Source organism: Adiantum capillus-veneris, chromosome 14 (genome assembly GCF_014529385.1).
Source record: "Adiantum capillus-veneris isolate H3 chromosome 14, ASM1452938v2, whole genome shotgun sequence".
In the NCBI taxonomy this organism is placed as follows: Eukaryota; Viridiplantae; Streptophyta; class Polypodiopsida; order Polypodiales; family Pteridaceae; genus Adiantum; species Adiantum capillus-veneris.
In genome coordinates, this window is record NC_140944.1 from 64954158 (window position 1) to 64974218 (window position 20061).

Genomic DNA, 20061 nt, shown 5'->3' on the forward strand with positions numbered 1-20061 from the left:
TGGCACCTTTGGTGCTACCGACAAAGTATTGGCCTTCATCCAGCAATTTGATGCGGCCTTTGGAGAGGAGGGCTTCACGGAGTCCTCCAAGCTATGCCATGTAGCTATGCACTTCCAAAAAACGGCTCATCAATGGTGGGCTAGCCTTCGTGGCAACGGTGAAGCCCCAAAGACATGGAAAACTCTCCGAGTTTCCATCATGAAGCAATCCCTTGCAAGCGATGCAAAGGACAAAGTGCTCACCAAATGGTGGATTTTGAGGCTTCTCTCTCATGATTCTATCCACAAATATGTGGACAAGTTCTATGTGGGATTACACAAAGAGATGGCCGAGTATGTCAACTCTCAACGGCCTGGTTCTATCACCGAAGTAATACACCACACCATGGTTGCTTCACGCTACAATTTCCAACAAGGGGCTAGACGGAATGTGTCAAACCCATGAAAAATAAAGACAAAAGTGATGCCAAGAAGAAAACCAATGCCCAAAATTCTTACCAAGGCCATTCCAACAATAACAACAACAATCGGTCCAAGGAGAAGGGAGTTTACAAAGGTAAATATAAACTCTCTCCTAAAGAGCTAGAAGCTTTTCGTAAGGACGACAAATATTTTAAGTGTGGGGAGCAAGGCCATGGTTATCATCCTTGCCCCAAGAGAATTGCCCACCATGTGACTCCTAGAGCCTCTATGTTTGAAGCTCCAAAAGAGGATGCTCATTGCCAAGGATTTCTCCTTTCCTATGCTTAGGGAAGATGGAAGAGCATGATGCTTTTATTTTGTTTGACCGTGGTTCAACTCACAACTTCATATCTACGGAGCTTACCACTAAGCTAGGCATACAAACCCACGAGAAGGGAGATGCATTGAAAGCCAATGGAGCTATCAAGGGACAAGAAGTCTCAGTTACTTCCTTAATTGGAAAATTAAGGCTTCATGTCCAAAGCTATGTGGACAAAAAGGATTTCTTCATCGCCCCTCTCAAACATGAGAATATTATCGTTGGGGCACCATGGTTTAACCGCATGGCTTCCAACATGAAGTTCCCTAAAAGGAGAATCTACTTCACCTACAGGGAAAGATCATGTACATAGATGCTAATGAGTCAGGGAACGCCATATCCTTGCAATAAAGGTAATCAAGAGGAATTAGAGTTGTCTAATTTCCTAAATGGATCCCAAGATTCTTTCATTGATGACATCCCTAGTGAGCTACCTCTAAAATGAGGGATGATGACCGTGCAATTGAGCTCCTACTATCACTGCCTAAGAAGCCTCCTTATCAAGTTTCACAAGCTCAACAAGAGGAGATCATGAGGCAAGTGCATGAATTGGTTAAAAAAAAGGGATGGTCAAGTCTAGCTCCTCTCCATTTTTTTCACCATTTATTTTAGTGCAAAAGAAAGACGACACATATCACATGTGTGTTGACTATAATAGAGCACTAAATAGATCACTATCATAAATAGATTTCTCGTACCGCGGGTAGAAGATCTATTTGATAATTTACATATTTTGGCCTGACAAGTGCTCTAGACGCATTCAAACTCATGATGGACAAAAATCTTCAGGCCATTCAAATTCTCTTGAAGAGTACAAGCGACACCTCTAGGTAATCTTTCAAGTTGTGAGAGAGAATAAGATTTTCATTAATCAAAAGAAAAGTGAAATTTTCATACGAGAGATTCAATATTTAGGTCACATTATCTCTAAAGATGGCACCCTATGGATCCAACAAAGTTAGAGATAATAAAAGGATGGTCTAATCCAAGGAATCTACAGGAGGTACAAAGCTCCATAGGTGTGTGTGCATACTATAGATGCTTCATTAAAAAAAAAATCTCACTAATAGCAAACCCATTACATGACTTAACAAAAAAAATAATGTTAAGTATTCATGGACTGCAAAAGTGCAAGAATCTTTTGAAGAAGCTTAAGGAGAAGCTTATCTCTCAATGTGTGTTCACACCACTAGATCTCTCAAAGCCATTTGAGGTCCAATGTGATGCTTGTGGTGATTGCCTTGGAGCTATTTTGCTTCAAGAAGGGCATGCCATCGCATATGAAAGTCAAAGACTCAACTTCGATTAGTGCGTATTGGGCAAATATGAAAAAGAACTACTAGCTATTCTATATGCCCTAACCTCGTGGAAACACTGTCTCTTGGGGACTCCATTCATCCTACGAATGGATCACAAAGCCTCAAGAACTTCATGACACAAACCAAGCTCTCCGATAAACAAACGAGGTGGGAAAATTTTCTTTTTCAATTTAAATTTCATATTACTCACATTGCTAACAAGCACAATCAAGTGGTCGATTCACTTTCACAAATGACTAAGGGTAAATGTGGTGTCTATAGCAACTCACAATGATCTATCTTTTATGATAGATGAGTATGCTACTAACCAAGACTTTAAGTACGTAATTATAGCCTTTGCAATAGGGAAGAAAAAAGAACCCTTCACCTTGAAGGATGGTTATCTTCCAAATGGCAATAGGCTATATGCTAATCACCCATACAATAAGAAAGTCATGTATGAATCCCATACTTCTCCTTATGCGGGGCAAAGAGGGATTACATAGTCTACTCTTCAAGGGGTAGAAATGTATTTCTGTTGGTCTATCATGACAAGTAAACATACAAGAGTATGTTTCAAAATGCGTGGTATACCAAAAGTTGAAATTTGATCGAGGGAAGCAACTTGGATTGTTTCAGCCCGGCATGCTCAACAAAAAAAGACACTCTATGCCTGTCAAAAGGACTATTAAGGCACATCAAATGGCAACCCTCTTCAGATCTCAAATTTTCAAGCATCATGGATTTCCAACATCCATAGTGTCGGACAAAGATCCTAGAGTGACCAGTAATTTCTAGAAGGGTCTCTTTTGGACTATAGGAAGTAGATTAAATTTCTCTTTCGGCCTATCATCCACATACGGATGACCAAAGTGAAATAACTAATTTAACGATTCTTGAATCTACTAAAAGCCTATGTCATGGAAGTAGATCAATGTTCTCAATGCGAGAAGTACATACCTCTTATAGAGTATATGTACAATGACATTGTACATACTTCTATGGGGAAAGCACCTTTCAAAGTTAAAGAGGGAAGATCCAAAAGTCCCTTACTACTTAAAGTACATGGGAAGATCTTCGCTACTACTAATGAATATAGCCGAGACTCACAATAATCTTTTCCAAAGATTATAGAGGTTATATCTATCTCAAAGAAAAGGCAAAAAGGGATGCTGCTAATAAACACAAAAGAGCCTTAGCCTTTAAGTAAAATGATTGGGTCTTGCTAAAGTTTCTCAAGGCTCGTCTAAGTCATACTACGAGTAATAATCCTATGGGCCACCAAGAGTATAATGGTATATAATGGTCCTTTTTAAATTCTTAAGCCAATCAATGAGATGGCTTATCAATTAAAGTTGTCCCAACCATTGGCTGATGCACCATGTTTTCCATGAGAGCCTACGTAAGCCTTACAAAGGAGCACCATCAAAAGGAGCAATAGTTCCAGACCCTCCAAAAATCGAAGATCAAGAAGAAGTACTTCAACCTGAGTCCATCCTATGACATGAAGACAAGGTATTAAGAAACGGTAATATTATCTGACGATATCTTATTAAGTTAAAGAATTATCCTTTTAAAGATGCTAAATGGATGCTAGGAACCTAGCTTAAGGATATTATGAACCTTGTCAATGCTTACAATGATGCACTAGAGTAAGCATATGAAAATGCATTGGAAAAATATTTTTGTCTTATAAAACTAGTTCTCTTTTTATTGTGCACAAATTTAAATAATATGCATGCTTAGAATCATGTTTGTGGTGATGACGTCTCCCAAACACCAAGTAGAACTTGTCACTCTACTTTGGAAGTATGATATGGAATAAAGAGAAGACATGCTTGCGGAGCTACGTCTCCCAAGCACCAAATGGATTAGTCATTCATCTTGGAATGATGTCGTAGGGTAAAAAGGGATCCTCTACCTGCTAAGAAACATGGACTAATGACTAGGCTTTATCTTCTCTACCTCATAGTCGAGGACGACTATGATTTCAAGAGAGAGGTAATGTCATAAAATCTAATATCTAGCTTACCCCAATGATTTTCTCATATTAAACTAATCATTTAATGTGGGAGGATAAATGGGAACAAGAGTTAGAATAGAAACATGTGCTTCTAGATCTATCTCAGTAGGGGACCAAAAGGAGAGATGGTTGCATCTCAATACGGGTCCAAAAGGAGACGGTCTACCACAGAGCAATGTGCAATAAGTGCTTCTAGACTTATCTCAGCAGGAGACCAAGAGGCGAGATGGTTACATCTCAATATGGGTCCAAAAAAAGATAGTCTATCAAAGAGAAACGTGCATCTAATGAAGCTATAAGACCTTAGGGTTAGCTTCATTAAAGACCTCCAATAGTTAGTGTTAAAAGTCTGTTGACCTTAGGCAAGCTAGGGCTGAGCTTGAGGTGGGAGCCCAACCTAAGCTTGAGGTGCTTGTTGTGCTTGATGAGTAAGGTGCGTGCTTGATGACTAAGGTGCTTGTCATGCTTGATGACTAAGGTGCTTGAGGTGCTTGTCATGCTTGATGATTAAAGTACTTGAGGTGCTTGTCATACTTAATGAGGAAGGTGCTTGAGAAGCTTCCCATGCATGGGGGGTAAGGTGCTTGAGTCAAAAAGAGACCCTACAAACTTAATGAGGAAGGTGCTTGAGAAGCTTCCCATGCATGGGGGGGTAAGGTGCTTGAGTAAAAAAGAGATCCTACAAACTTAATGAGGAAGGTGCTTGAGAAGCTTTCTATGCATGAAAGTCCCAAAGTTAGGGAAATCTTTGACTTAACCTTCCACTCACTCAAAGGGCACATGGGACACATGTCAGACTCTCCCTATGCTTAACCACATGGTGTGCTTGAATGCTATTGGTTGGGCTAAAGAGGGGTCCAATGAGATTCTAGTTCCATCCAACAAATATCTAGATATTTTCAAGCTCTCTCTCTCTAAGGGGTAAGGAGGACACTTGTCCAAAGACTACCCATGTACTTGAATGTAGTCTGCATGTGATTGGCTAGGGGGGAGAGGGGTCCAATGAGCTTAAAACAGGTGTAAAAGCTACCACTAGCCCCGAGCAAGCAAGGGGGGTGTTGGGAGGTATACACTACACACACACATACTCATTTTGTGGATTTATTTCACTTGGTGAAAGTTGAGGAACTCCACCTCCTTCTCCAAGCATGTGATAAGTGAGAGCCTACACCAACACTCTTGGCTATGGAATGTAAATCTAACCAAGAGCCATGCTTCAATTCTTAAGCTTGCCACCTTCTCCATCTTCATTACTATGTTATTATGTATGCTAGCAAGAAGAGTGATGATAAGTGAGGAACTATTTCTTTCTCCTATGGAATGTTTCTTCTTCCTCTTCCCTACCCTCATTCCTCGCTAGCTCTCTCCACCTTCGAAGGTGTTTGTGGCCTTGGGACTGAGGCTTGGGATAGTTAATGCTTTCTATAAAGTTTATGTTATGCTTGTGTTGCATGAAGCTTTCCATCTTCATTGCATCACCTAGGTCACAAGGAACACAAAGATTGTATTGTACCAAGTCTCTCTTGATTGGAGAAACTATAATACAAATGCCTATTGGAAAGGGGACCGGCTACGTATAAATCCGGTCCTCAACTATTGTCATGTTCTCTATACTCTCTCTCTTGCATAGTCGTCCTCAACTATGGTGTAGAGAAGATAAAGCATATTCATGGGTCCTTTTCTTAGCGGGTAGAGGATCCCTATGTTACCCTATGACATCATTCCACAATGGATGACTAGTCCATTTGGCGCTTGAGAGCCTCAGGCTGCCGCAAGCATGTCTGCACATTAGTCCTATCAATCTTCTATAGTAGAGTGACAAGCTCTACTTGGTGTTTGGGAGACGTCATCTCCGCAAACTTGATCTAAGCATGCATACTACTTCATTTTTGTGCACAATAAAGAAAAAGAGAGTCTTATAAGACAAAAAACTTTGTTCATTTTTAACATTTTGTACATTTGCTTACTCTTGGGAAGCATTGACAAGGTTTAGGTTATCCTTTAATTGTATGCGTTGCATCCATCTAGCATCTTCAAAAGGATATTCTTAAACTTAATAAGATATCGTCCGATAGTCTTACCGCCTCTTAGTACCTTGTCTTCATGTCAGAGAATGGACTCGGGCTGCAGCACCTCCTCTTGGTCCTCGATCTCCGGTGGGTCTTCAATAGTTGGTTCTTGAGGTGGCTCTCCTTTGTAAGGCTTTAATAGGCTCACATGGAAAGCATTGTGTATGAGCCAATGATTGGGCAACTTGAGTTGATAGGCCATCTCATTGATTGGCCTAAGAATCTTGAAGGGACCATAGTACCTTTTTGCTAGTTTAGCATAGTACTTTTGGTGGCCTGTAGGATTCTTTCCCGTCGTGTGCCTTAATCGAGCCTTGGGAAACTTTAACAAGACCCAATCGTTTTATTTAAAGGCTTGGGCTCTTGTGTGCTTGTCAGCAGCAGCCTTTTGCCTTTGCTGTGAGATAGAGATAGCATCCTTAATCTTTTGAAAAGATTCTTGTAGGTCTCGGCTATACTCATTTGCAGCAACGAAGATCTTCCCATGTACCTTAAGTAGCAAGGGACTTTTTGATCTCCCCTCAATTACCTCGAAAGGTGCTTTTCCCGTGGAAGTATGTACAGTGTTATTGTAAGCATAGTCCACTAAGGGTAAGTACTTCTCTCATTGGGATCTTTGATCTACTTCCGTTACATAGGCTTTTAGTAGATCGAGAATAGTTAGGTTAGCTATTTCACTTTGGCCATCCGTTTGTGGATGATAGGTCGAAGAGAAGTTTAGCCTTGTCCCTAAATTCTCAAAGAGACCCTTCCAGAAATTACTGGTCATTCTAGGATCTCTATCCGACACTATGGACATTGGCAAGCCATGGTACTTGAAAATTTGTGAAATGAAGAGGGTTGCCATTTGATGGGCTTTGATAGTCTTTTTGACAGGTATAAAATGAGCTTGTTTACTGAACCTGTCTACTATCGTCCATATTCCCGTATTCCCATGGATAGACTTAGGCAATCCAAAGATAAAATCCATGGATATGCTCTCCCATGGTGAATTAGGGATTGGCAAGGGTTGAAGCAATCCAAGTTGCTTCCCTCTATCAAATTTTGTCTTTTGGCATACCACACATTTAGAAACATACTCTTGTATGTTCACTTTCATGGTAGGCCGATAGAAATATGTTTCAATTCCCTTTAAGGTAGACTGAATCCCTCTATACCCCGCATAAGGAGGAGCATGAGATTCATACATTACTTTCTCACGTAGTGAGTTAGTAACGCATAGTCTATTGCCATAGAGAAGAAAACCATCTTCTTTCTTCCCTAATGATTATGCTTGCCAGCAATGTGAGCAATATGAAATCGAAATTGCGAAAGGAAATTTGCCCACCTCATTTGTTTGTCGGAGAGCTTGGTCTGCGTCATGAAGTACTTAAGACTTTGGTGATCCGTTCGCAGAATGAAAGGAGTCCCCAATAAATAGTGCTTCCATGAGTCTAAGGCATGTAGAACTGCAAGGAGTTCCTTTTCGTATATGCCTAGAGCTTGCTCAACAGGGTCGAGCCTTCGACTCTCATAGCCTATGGCGTGCCCTTCTTGGAGCAAAACAGCTCCAAGGCAATCACCACAAGCATCACATTGGACCTCAAATGGTTTTGAGAGATCCGGTAGTGTAAGCACAGGTTGAGAGATAATCTTTTCTTTAAGCTTTTCGAAAGCATTGTTCTCCTTAGCAGACCATGTATACCTAACGCTTTTCTTTGTTAGGTCATGTAATGGTCCCACAATTTGTGAGAACTTTTCTATGAAGCGTCTATAGTATGCACACATACATATAAAGCTTCTTAGTTCATGAAGATTCCTTGGTTTAGGCCATCCTTTTATTACCTCTAAATTTGATGGATCCATTTGGATGCCATCTTGAGAGATAATATGACCTAAATACTAAATATCTTGCAAGAAAAATTCACTTTTCTTTTGATTAACATAAAGTTTATTCTCTATCAAAACTTGAAATATTACCTGGAGGTGTTGCTTGTGTTCGTCTAATGAATTAGAGTAGATGATAATATCATCAAAGAACACTCCAGTGAAGGTTTGATGAGGCCTGAACAGCTTCTCCATCAAGCGGTTGAATGTGGCTGGTGCATTGGTCAAGCCAAAAGGCATGACAATGTATTCGTAAAGACCAAATGTGGTGCGAAATGCGGTCTTTACAATGTCTTGATCAACTATCCTTATTTGATGATAGCCACTTTTTAGGTCAATCCTACTGAAGTAGGTCGATCCTTGTAGCTTATCAAATAGGTCTTCTACCCGTGGAACGGGAACCCTATTGTTGATAGTGATCCTATTTAGTGCTCTATAGTCGACACACATACGATATGTGCCGTCTTTCTTTTGCACTAATAGCACAGGTGAGAAAAATGGAGATGAGCTAGGCCTAACCATGCCCTTCTCAACTAACTCATGCACTTGCCGCATAATCTCCTCTTGTTGAGCTTGAGAAACTCTATAAGGAGGTTTGTTAGGCGGTGAACTTCCTGGAAGAAGTTCAATTGCATGGTCATCATTACCTCGTTTAGGAGGTAGCTCACAAGGGATGTCGTCAATAAAAACATCTTGAAACCCCTTGAGAAAATTGGATAACTCTAATTCCTTTTGGTTGCTTTTATTTTCTTTTGTTAAAGCATTAGGTTCATTTTGAGAATCTTTAACAAAAATCATGTACACGGAAATAGAGCTCTTTATTGACTTGTTGAAAGCTGGTGTATGTACAATGGGGATAGTGTTACCCATTTCCTTAGCATCTATATACATGTCTTTTTCCCCGAACTTAAAGGAGATTCTCCTTTCAGGAAATTTAACATCGGCAGCCAAGCGGTCAAACCATGGTGCCCCTAGGATTACATCCTCATGCTTGAGAGGAGGGATAAAGAAGTCCTCTTTGTCCACATAGCCTTGGACATGAAGCCTCAATTTCCCGATTAAGGGAGTGACTGAAGCTTCTTGCCCCTTGAAGGCACTGTCTGCGGGTAGGACATCTCCCATCTCGTAGGATTGTATGCCTAGCTTGGTGGCCAACTCTATAGATATAAAATTGTGAGTAGAACCAGGGTCAAAGAGAATAAAAGCATCATGTTCTCTTACCTTTCCCCAAGCATGGCATAGAGGAGATCCTTTGTGATGAGTTTGGTGAGTCTCCTCCTCTTGGATTTCAACCAAGGAAGCTCTAGGAGGATCTTGGCGGTTGTTCTTTTGGGGACAAGAGCGGTACGCATGCCCTTGTTCGCCGCACTTGAAACACCGGTTATCCTTGCGATAACGCTCAAGCTCTTCAGGAGAGAGTTTGTTCTTACCTTTGTAAACTCCCTTCTCTTTAGCTTTGTTGGAGTTGCCCTTAGGAGACTTTTGGAGATTGTCCTTCCCCTTAGGCTCATTGGAACCCTTGTTTTTCGGGGGCTTATTATTTCTTTTAGCCCCCATTTGGAAATTGATTCGAGAGGCCACCATAGTATGGTGTATTACCGTCGATATGGTACGTGGCCTTTGGGAGTTGACATACTCCGCCATTTCTTCGTTTAAGCCCGCACAAAATTGTTGCTTTTGCTCTCCAAAATCCAACTTTTTGAAGACAGTGACTTTGAGTTGTAGGTCCCAAAACTTGTCTACATATTTGTGGATGGATTCATAGGGAGAGAGATTTAAGCTTCGCCATTCGGTGAGTACTTTGTCTTTGGCATCGGTGGCCAAAAACTGCTTCATAATGGAAGCTCTTAAAGCTTTCCATGTTCGTGGAGCTTCACCGTTGGCTCGTAGGCTAGACCACCATTGCCTGGCGGACTTTTGAAAGTGCATAGCTACATGGCGTAGTTTAGAGGACTCCGTGAAGCCCTCATCTCCAAACGCCGCATCAAATTGTTGGATAAAGGCCAAGACTTTGTCCGTAGCACCAAAGGTGCCATCATAGATAAGGAAAGAGATGCTCTTCCCTCCCTCTTTGAACTTCTTCAGCTTGGATGACCTCTTCCATGCGGCATAGGATTTCCTATGGCCTCTTCTTTTTGATGGTTCAAAGGTTGCACCATCACTTTATTCAGAAGGTGAAGAATTTGAAGAAGGTGGAGAAGAGGGTGACCTCTTTCTCGCCTTTTTTTTGTCTTGATCTTCGTCGTCTTTACCATCACTTTCATAAGAGGAAGAGGATGAAGAAGATGGAGAAGAGGGTGTCCTCTTTCTCGCCTTTTTCTTCTCTTGCTTTTTATCATCCCTCTTTGAATTATGGCGTGGAGAAGAGTGTGATGGTCTTCTCCGCTTTGGTGGTGATGGAGAGCGTTTAGCCCGCCGTCTTCGTGGAGCCATCTCCGCCGAGGTGGCAGGAGACTCGCTTCTTTCTCGTTCCTTCGGTTGAGGCTCTTGAGTTCTCCTTTGGGAAGGAGATGCATCATCAAGAAGTAAATTCTTGAGCCCTTCGTATGGATACTCTTCTTCTTCCCGAATCGGAGAGAGACCTCTTTTGGGAGTCTCACAAGGAGGCTTCCTAGGTGTTCTCTCGTCATGGTGATAAGCTTGGAGAATCCCGTGAGCACGGAGCTGCCGTTGCACTTTACTTTGGAGAGATGGATTGCCCATGGCTTGTTAAAGCCTAGAAACAAGATAGTTAACAAGCATTGAAGCATCATTAGTAGCTTGCTCATGAGCAAAATCAAAGTTATCAACATTAATTTCACTCTCTTTACTATTGTCAGCCATTCTAACAACTTTAGGTGTAAACTTTTTAGGTGTACTTTGGCACTTCAAGCCCTAGTTGCTACTCCTCTTTACCTTTAGAAAAAGCACTCAAGCTACTATACCCGCGGCTCGAATACCATTAATTGCAAGGAATAGAAGAGGGTCTTTCGACACCAAAACAGCACCGGCTCCTGTCAAGCTTCTAATAGCTCAATAGTGGTTAAGCCGTAGGCAAGCCTCGTAGGACTCCACTATTAAGACCATAGCTCTCGACGGTGATGCCCCGTTAACTGCACAAAGGCAGGCGCACTGCAAGGCTGAAAAATCCCTATTCTACTTACTCACAGGCAATTAATAATACCAACCATTTATAGCTAGCTTGAGGACCTCCCTTCTTGTGCAAGAAAAGAGAAACCTTGTGCTTTGATACCAATGTAACATTTAATGGCCTAAAAACTTGTGTGTAGCGGAAATTAGCATGAACATAGTGGGCATTTCATTAGAATAGATTCCTAATAAGAATTACAAGAGTGCTTGGGTGGAGAGAGCAACAAAAATCATAACACCTAGTTAGATAGCATCAACAATACTTCAAAAGATAGAGAAATTAAGCTATTGACAACATTTGAGGACCGGATTTGCATGGAGCCGGTCCCCCCTCCAAAAGGCTTTGTATTATGGTTTCTCCCATCAAGAGAGACATTGTACAATACAATTCTTTGTGTTCCTTCAAGACTAGCTAGTGCAATGAAGATGAAAGCTTAATGCACTAAGCAAAACACTTAGCAAACACAACTTTAATTATCCCCGTTCTCAGACCCAAGACCTCACACACCTTCGAAGATGGTGAGAGCTAGCAGGGTATGAGAGTAGATTGAGAGGAAGAAGGAGTATCTTACGAGAAAGATGTACATCTCCTCACATAATCACTCATATTAGCATAGCTTAGCTTAGTAATTAGCTTGGTAGAGGAGATGAGCATGCATTGAAGCTTGGCTCTTGGTTGGATTTGCATTCACAAGCCAAGAGTGTGTCGATGTAAGCTTCTATCCCACAAGCTTGGAGTAGGTGATGAGCTCTCCATTAAAGCTTGGGAAGAGATAGTCTTCTCTTTCTTCACACATGAGATTGTGTGAGTGTGTGTGTGATAATGCCTTGCAAAAATCAGCCCCCTCTCTCTCTTGGGCGAGCCCTCTTGCTAATTGCTCTTGCTTTTCCCCCATTGGCCCTCCCCAAGTCAAGCCAATGATTATTAAGCAGCATAAGTGATAGCCTATTGACATGTGTCCCCCTTTCCCCTTTTGTGAGAGCTTAAGGTAATTTAATAATTCATCTAAACTCTCATTGGACCCCTTTTCCTCCTGGCCAATAGGAATCAGGCAAGCCATTGGGCTATTGAATGCTCATTGGACCACTTGGGAGACTGTCCAATAGTCTTCTAGGAGACTTAATTCTCATTGGTTCTTTTATTAAGTGTTTTTAAATTAATTAAACTAGATTTACTCTAGCCTAATTCTCATTGGTCCACCTCCAAGGCCATCCAATAGGAATTGGGCACACCTTGTGGGTATCTGGGCTAGGGAGTTGACATGTGTCCCTAATTCCCTTTGTGTAAAGGGAGCTTGTGTGTGTGTGTGTGTGGCTTTCTCTCTCATCCCTTACAAGCTAGGCTTTCCCCCTCCTATGTAGGGATGTGTAAAGACTTTTGGGACACACACAAAGTATCCAATTCCCCCTATGGTTGACCTTTGGACACAACTTTTGAACTTTGGAACCTTAGCATTTTGGAAGTCTTAATGGGCTGAACCTTAGGGTCTTTTTAGTCCATTGTTGTACATGGCTCTTTTGCAGATGGGCCCCCCTTTGGATCCCTACTGTGGCCGGTCTGCTAGCTTAACCAATATTCTAGCTTTTTCTCCCCTGGCACTTTCCCATATTAAATGATCAGTTTAACATGAGAAAATCATTTAGGAGAAATAGATATTGATTAGTATGACATGAGTGATAGTAGAAAGGCTATCTTTGTGCCACAATTTGATACTATTTGATGTTAACCATCACTATAACTACTTCAATGAGGGTAGAATAATGAATTCTAAGAATAAGAAACTTGATAGTGCACAATAGAGTACTAGAATTAGTCTCTCTAAAGGTAACTCTATGCTATAATTTACACTTTGGAAAAGTGGAGACATCAATTGTACAATTGTGCATAGCTCAATGTGAGATTGTGTTTGACCATGAGAGCACAAAATGGTTTGAAGGACCCATCATGCACTAATTGACATGTGTAGCCTAGTTAAGCCATCTTACACCTAATTGCAATCAAGGTTGAGCTTAACCTTGACTCTCTATGTCATAAAATATAATATCTAACTAACCTAAATGATTTTTTCATATTAAAGTGATCACTTAATGTAGGAGAATAAACGAGAAGAAGAGTTATAATATAGACATGTGTCTATGGATCTATCTCAACACGTGGCCAAAGTCAGTGGGTCCAGATGCAAGATGGTTTGTCAAAGAGCAATGCTAGCTAATGGAGCTCGAAAGACCTTAGGGTTAGCTTCATTAAAGACCTCCAAAGGTTAGTGTTAAAAGTCCTTAGACGTAGGACCTTAGGCAAGCTAAGGTTGTGCTTGAGGTAGGAATGTGACCCAAGCTTGAGGTGCTCGTGCTTGCTGACTAAAGGTGCTTGTCGTGCGTGCTGACTAAGATGCTTGAGGTGCTTCACGACTAAGGTGCTTAAGGTGCTTCATGAATAAGGTGTTTGAGGGGCTTAAGGTGTTCCAAAAGCCAACAAGGATCCCTACATATGGGAAGGCGAGCCCTACAAGTAGGGGCATCAAAGAGAACGCACACACCCTCACTCAAGGCAAGCATAGTCTAAAGAGACAACAAGGACACATGTCAAGCTTCTCTACATGTTGCCCTCATAAGGTGCCTAAAGCCTATTGGTTGGCCTCTAAAGGGGTCCAATAAGCTTTTAACTAATTATATTAATTGTTTAAGCATTTATCAAGCCCTCTCTCTCAAAGGGGTAAGAAGGACACTTGTCCTAATGCTAGCATTGTTGCTTGATATGACTAAAACGTATGATTGGCTAGGCTTAAAGGGGTCCAATCAATTTCATTCTTGAGCTACAAGGAGGGGTCAACCAAGGCAAGTTGGAGGGGTGCTTGGGAGCATACTCTCTCACACACACACTCACATGTGCTCATTCTCACTTAGTGAAAGTGCAAAGACTCCATCTCTTTCTCCAAACTTGTTGAGAAGTTGAGAACCTACACCAACACTCTTGGCTATTGAATGCAAATCCAACCAAGAGCCATGCTTCAATGCTTAAGCTTGTCATCTTCTTCATCATCATTATTATATTATTATGCTATGCTATGCAATAAGAGTGATGATAAGTGAGGAACTATTTCTTTCTCGTAAGAATGTTTCTTCTTCCTCTTTCCTATCCTCATTCCCTACTAGCTCTCTCCACCTTCAAAGGTGTTTGAGGTCTTGGGATTGAGACCGGAGACAAGTTAATGCTTTCATTTAGCTAAGTTACGAGCATAATTGTGGTGCATGAAGCTCTCTATCTTCATTGCACCGTCAAAGTCTTAAAGAACACAACTTGTATTATATCAAGTCTCTCTCGTTATGGGAGAAATTATAATACAAAAGCCTTTTGGAAGAGGCCCCTTTTGGAAGGGGGATCGGGCTCCACATAAATCCGGTCCTCAATTTAATTCTCTCTTTTACAAAGTATTGTTCATGTCAAGTTAATTAAGTATAATGGTTATGTTGCTACCGTTAATTAAGTTCACCCTCTATCTTCTCAAAGTAGTCTCATAAAAATGCTCACTACAGTTCTCTTAATTCCGCTATTCTCAATGTTCATAGGCCATTTCCATTACACTCTATACTTTTTGATAGCTAAAAGAATGCCAAGATTACACATAATTATGCCCTTCAACTTGAATGGATAATACATACATATATATAACCTTCAATAGCTTCTAGATTACACATAATTCTGAAATGGACTCCGTACTGAATGTTGCTATTTCCCAACTGTGGTAAAAGTAGTCTCCCCATGTTATTTACACAAATCATTTCTGTCATGCCAGAAAACAAGCAAATTGCTAGTTAATAATTTGGACAGGTGGAAGGAGACAATCTTCCCATGTCTGTTACATAGAGCTCATTTAGTACACCAGAATTAGAGGGGGTGCTTGTCTCATTACAATAGCTATGACATCTGATTTTGACTGCAATGTATAATGCCTCAAGACACCCTTATCAAGGACAAGTATCTACACAAGGATAACTTTAACCATGAGTTATCCCCACTTTCTTAACACAGTTTGCTGGCCACTTTAAGGGATGCAAATTCCATGATTCTGTTAATAAATAGGCAATGTCCCTTGCTCTTGCAGCTGTGATCTTGCAAAGGCATCTGCATAGATGCGAGACATTGATACATAGACCCCGGCATCTTTTTCATCCAAATGAAGGGCATGCTCAAAAGCCTGTAATCCCAGCCCCACATTCCCCCACTTTCTGCAAGCATCCAACACAATGTGCCAGATAATTGAATTTGGACAAGACTGTATCTTTTGGATCATTGATGTGGCCTTCTCAAACCTGCCTGCTCGACAGAAAAGCCCTACCATGCCAGTGTGGTGAGCAAGAGTAGGTGCAATGCCATACCATCTACTCATAGCCTCATAATACATCTCACTTCTATCACAGAGACCTTTGCGACCACAGGCGTCAAGAACAATAATGAACGTGACTGGATCCGGGTTTATCGCAGCCCCCACCATTTTTTCAAAAATGCAACAAACATCTTCGCTTTCTCCAAGCTGAGCATATCCTGAAATCAACGAGGTCCATGACACGACGTCTCGAACAGGAAGCTTGTCAAAGACCTCATGTGCTCTTGAAATAAAGCCACACTTGGCATACATATCAACAAGCGAGTTGCCAACCACCAGATCTCTTTCAAGAAGACCTTTTCTTTCAATCTCAGCATGCATGTCTACCCCAATGCTAGTAGCTCCTATATTACTGCAAGCTTGCAAGCTGCAAACTAACGCCACGGCATCAGGTAAAACTCCTTCGACTTGCATGCGCTCAAGAAACTTCAAAACATTGTCAGCATGTGGCTGGTTAGCATATCCTGCCAACAATGTTGTCCAAGAGACAACACTTCGAAATCGAAGATTGTCAAACACCTCTTGTGCTTTTGATAAAGAGCCACACCTGACATACATGTCCACCAATGCATTACCGATAGCCAAATCTTTATCTAATAATCCTCGTCTTTCAACCTCAGCATGTATATCTTCCCCCTTGTCCATAGCTCCAACCTTGCCACATGCTTTCAAGCTGCTCATTAAAACAACATGGTCAGCAGAAATTCCCTCAGCTAGCATTTGCTCAAAACATGCCAAAGCTTCCTCACCCCAACCATGTTCAGTATATCCAACGATAAGCGTGGTCCAGGACACAGCATTCCGGACTGAAATCTTGTCGAAAACTTCTTGGGCAATTGCAAGTGAACCATGCTTGCAATACATGTCTACTAATGCACTATCAAGCACGATATCTTTACGTGAGAGCCCAAGTCTTTCAACCTCAGCATGTATTTCTTGTCCCTTGCAAAGGGCTCCTTTCCTGCCACAAGCTTTTAAACAACAAACAAATGTGGTCGTATTTGCAGTCACACCCTCTTGCTGCATCTCTCTCAAGCATTCAAGTGCATCCTCATAATGGCCATAGTCAGCATATCCAGCAATGAGTGCAGTCCAGGATACGACATCTCGAAGAGGAAGCTGATCCAAGACTTCCTGTGCTGTGTTCAGCAAGTCACACTTGGCGTACATGTCAACTAAGGCACTACCAACAAATCGGTCTCTCTCAGTTGACCCCATTCTCATGATTTCAGCATGTATAGTAAGGCCCCTCTCTACATCCTTTAACTTTGAGCAGGCCTTCAATAAGGCCACAAACGTATGCCCACTTGCCTGTACAGAGGTATAATTTCCAAGTCTAGAGTACAAAGTGAATGCATGCTGCAGCTTTCCAGCTTCAATGTAGCCTGTGATCATCGAGGTCCATGCCCGTTCACTTCGGTAGGGATGTCTGTCAAAAAGGTGCTGAGCGTCACAAGTGCGCCCTATGTCCACCATCAGTGAAACGAGGTTATTACCTATTAATCTGTGCTCATCCAACCCTAGATTGCAAATATATACATGCAGGTAAAGTGCTTGCTCCAAATCTCGCTTCTTCCTACATTTCTGCAAAGTGAATAATATCTCTTCTACGGAGGGTTGAAGAGATAAGGAGGGAAGAGTACATCCCCTGGTGCCATTCATTCGAGCTAATGCCAGCGTGCAAAAAATGGTTGAAGTTCTGCTTTCTTACATCATTTATAAGGATAAGTAAGAAATTCACAATGAACGATTCCGTATGTTGGAAATCTGACTTGGGTGAAAACCTAATTCCATAAAGACCTGTTGAAATGTCATGCCTGCCTTGTTGTGTGGCAGGGTAAAAATGCCATTTAGCTGGCATGTGCTGCACAGCAGTAAAGATCGACCATACAGGTCTGGTGCTTGTGCCTTGCTCATTGCATCTGCAGAATGCATTCTGCAGCATCATCCGCTCCAATGAGGGCATGTATAGCTACGTCTACTTTGCCCTTCTGTATCCTACCCTTAAGTGATTCGAACACAGGAACCAATCCGAACCCGCACTGTCTTTCTTGCATACATGCAATCCATCCAGACACGCAATGCACCAGCCACATGCATACAAAGCACTCTTTCCATCGAGTGATAAGCAGGAAGAGACGCTTCTTCGTTAGATTAATCAGGCAAGTGTGGTGCTTATCGCCCACTTGCACTAGTTGCACTGTCCACGCAGGACAAATCAAGCGAAAAACTGCTCGACTGCATAGTTGCAAGGACAGCCCTCGATGGGGACTCCGATTCATGAGTTGCTTGGTCCTTGCTGCTTCATATGCTTGAGAGAAATAGAAAGGCGAGTTTGCTTGACCCTTGCAGCTTCATTAGCTTGGGAGACAGACAAAGGCGATTGCAAAGTGAGAGACAGAAGTCACTTGCAACGATTGAGACCCCTCTGTTTCTAGACGCTCGAGCACGTCTCTCTCTCTCTCGCGCGCGCGTTCGTCTCAGAATTGTTCCTATGACGTTAAAAGCTTTCTTTCTCTAGAGTGCTTCGTTAGCTAGGAGGTAGGATACGACCCATCACTCACAATGGTATACCTACTAATGATATACCCAATGGTTTTAAAACAAGGTAGTCTGCAGTAGACGAGGGCACTCTCTACAGTAGACGAGGGCTCTACCTCCAATTAAAAATTGGAATTGCTAGTTTAAAATGTTATTGAACTATGTGTGAGGAATCATATCTTGGCGGCTTACAGTAGAAAATGATACAATTTATGATCGGAGAAATACTAAACTTTGTTTTGTGAAAGTAATTAGATTAGGGAATCATATCTATTCATAGAAGCAAGAGAAGTAAGGATTCTAGAGACAACAAGTAGGGAAGTATCTATTCATAGAAGCAAGAGAAGTAAGGATTCTACTAGAGACAACAAGTAGGGAAGTATCCAAGTAGACGAGAAAAATCACATTGAGATTGTTCTAATCGCCAATCATCCAGTATTACCTTACCTAAGTTATTTTGGAGCTCCTTTTCAATGCAATTATCGCCATTTTGCACAAATGGGTTCAAGGATCGCAGAGAAGGGGGTAAGCAGGATGTTGAAAGTAGTATAGAGGTGGCATCAACACTTTCATCACTTGATGAAGCACTATCCATAACCTTACCATGGTCTGCGTAACTTTGAGACTCACCCTGCAAAGTGGAGGAGGTCGTCACATGAGCTATAGCTGGACTGCAAGTTGTCCTGGATAATTTACATAATCGGATGAGGTATGTGATAGACTACCAATATAGGTAGAACCAAGATCAAAAGAATGCTTTGATTGGGAATTAACATGCTTATCAAAAGCCATAGCATTGTATCCAGAAGCAGGCAGTCCTCCATAAAAGGGGGATAGCGAATTGGATGATGGTGCCAAATCATCATATGCAAGAGTTCCCAGAACCTGGCAGAGTTTTCTATCAAAACATAGCCTTACTCTCCCACAGTTACTATCTTGCCATATGCATTTGTATTATATGCTTTTTCTCTTGATTATCCAAGAATGTCATAGGGTATTGAAGTCGTAGGTAGGAATCTATTGTTTCTGTTTTCTTTCTTTCACCTTTACCTACGCCTCAACTCTCTTGTGCTCGATTGTTTCAAAGTCCATGTATCTGTAACTTGTACTGTATTTTCAGTTAGTATTTTGCATACACCTCTAGTTCAATAGATGACTAAGGATTGGAGTGACATGAACTCTTACTTTACTCACAAAAAAAGGCTCAAGAGAGCATTAACAACCGGCTTGCACTTGTGATGAAGAGTGGCAAGTACACCTTGGGTTACAAGGCTACCTTGAAGTCTTTGCGTAGTGGAAAAGGTATTCTTTTGATGCCAAGTTGACCCTATATTTATGAAATTTATGTGCTGCTAATCTGTGTGCTTGGTTTGCATCTTTGCAAGAAAACTTGTCATTATTTCCAACAATTGCCCTCCTTTGAGAAATTCTGAGATTGAGTACTATGCCATGCTTTCAAATACTGGAGTGCATCACTATACTGGAAGTGAGTCACTGAGTGTCTACAATTTCAACATTATTGGGTGCAGTCTGTGTGCAAAGTTGTGTTGGAATGTGAGGTTACTTGTTCTTTTCCATAATGTGCGGATCTATAATTTTAGACCCAGCTATCTGCAACCCAATCAGAGAGGTTGTGGAGAGGGAATGAGCTTGACTTCAGTGTTATGGCCTTCTTGCTGTTGTATTTCTATCAAAGCGCTGAAAAGTGTGCAATTTGGTTTTCTCGCAGAGGCTAGGTACTAGGTGGTAGAAGATTGTTACAACTGTGAAGAGGTTCATCTTTCTTTTGGCGAGATCCCATTTAAGATGTTGTGCATGTGGCGTGAAAAACGTGAGTGTACTGACTGACTCTCACGGAGGAGTCTTGATGTGTCGTAAGCTTCAATTATGTATGGCTTTCGTCAGCTCGTGTAAGTAAGTGTTCATTGTTTTGCAGTAAGGGGAGCAATTTGCTGGGAAAGTTTAGGCA

At 41.5% G+C, this 20061-nt stretch overlaps 1 protein-coding gene across 1 annotated transcript; it reads right to left on the reverse strand.

Moving 5' to 3' along the window:
* Positions 1-14861: 14861 nt before the first annotated feature.
* LOC147442512 (pentatricopeptide repeat-containing protein At1g15510, chloroplastic-like) lies at positions 14862-18092 on the reverse strand. The gene has a single exon (XM_086528670.1). It carries the CDS (start codon positions 17211-17213, stop codon positions 15237-15239), a length of 1977 nt encoding a protein of 658 aa, XP_086384796.1. The 5' UTR covers positions 17214-18092; the 3' UTR covers positions 14862-15236.
* Positions 18093-20061: the final 1969 nt, after the last annotated feature.

Excerpts from the sequence above, each read along its gene's own strand:
- LOC147442512 (XM_086528670.1), bottom strand. The coding sequence starts at position 17,213 with ATGAATGGCACCAGGGGATGTACTCTTCCCTCCTTATCTCTTCAACCC.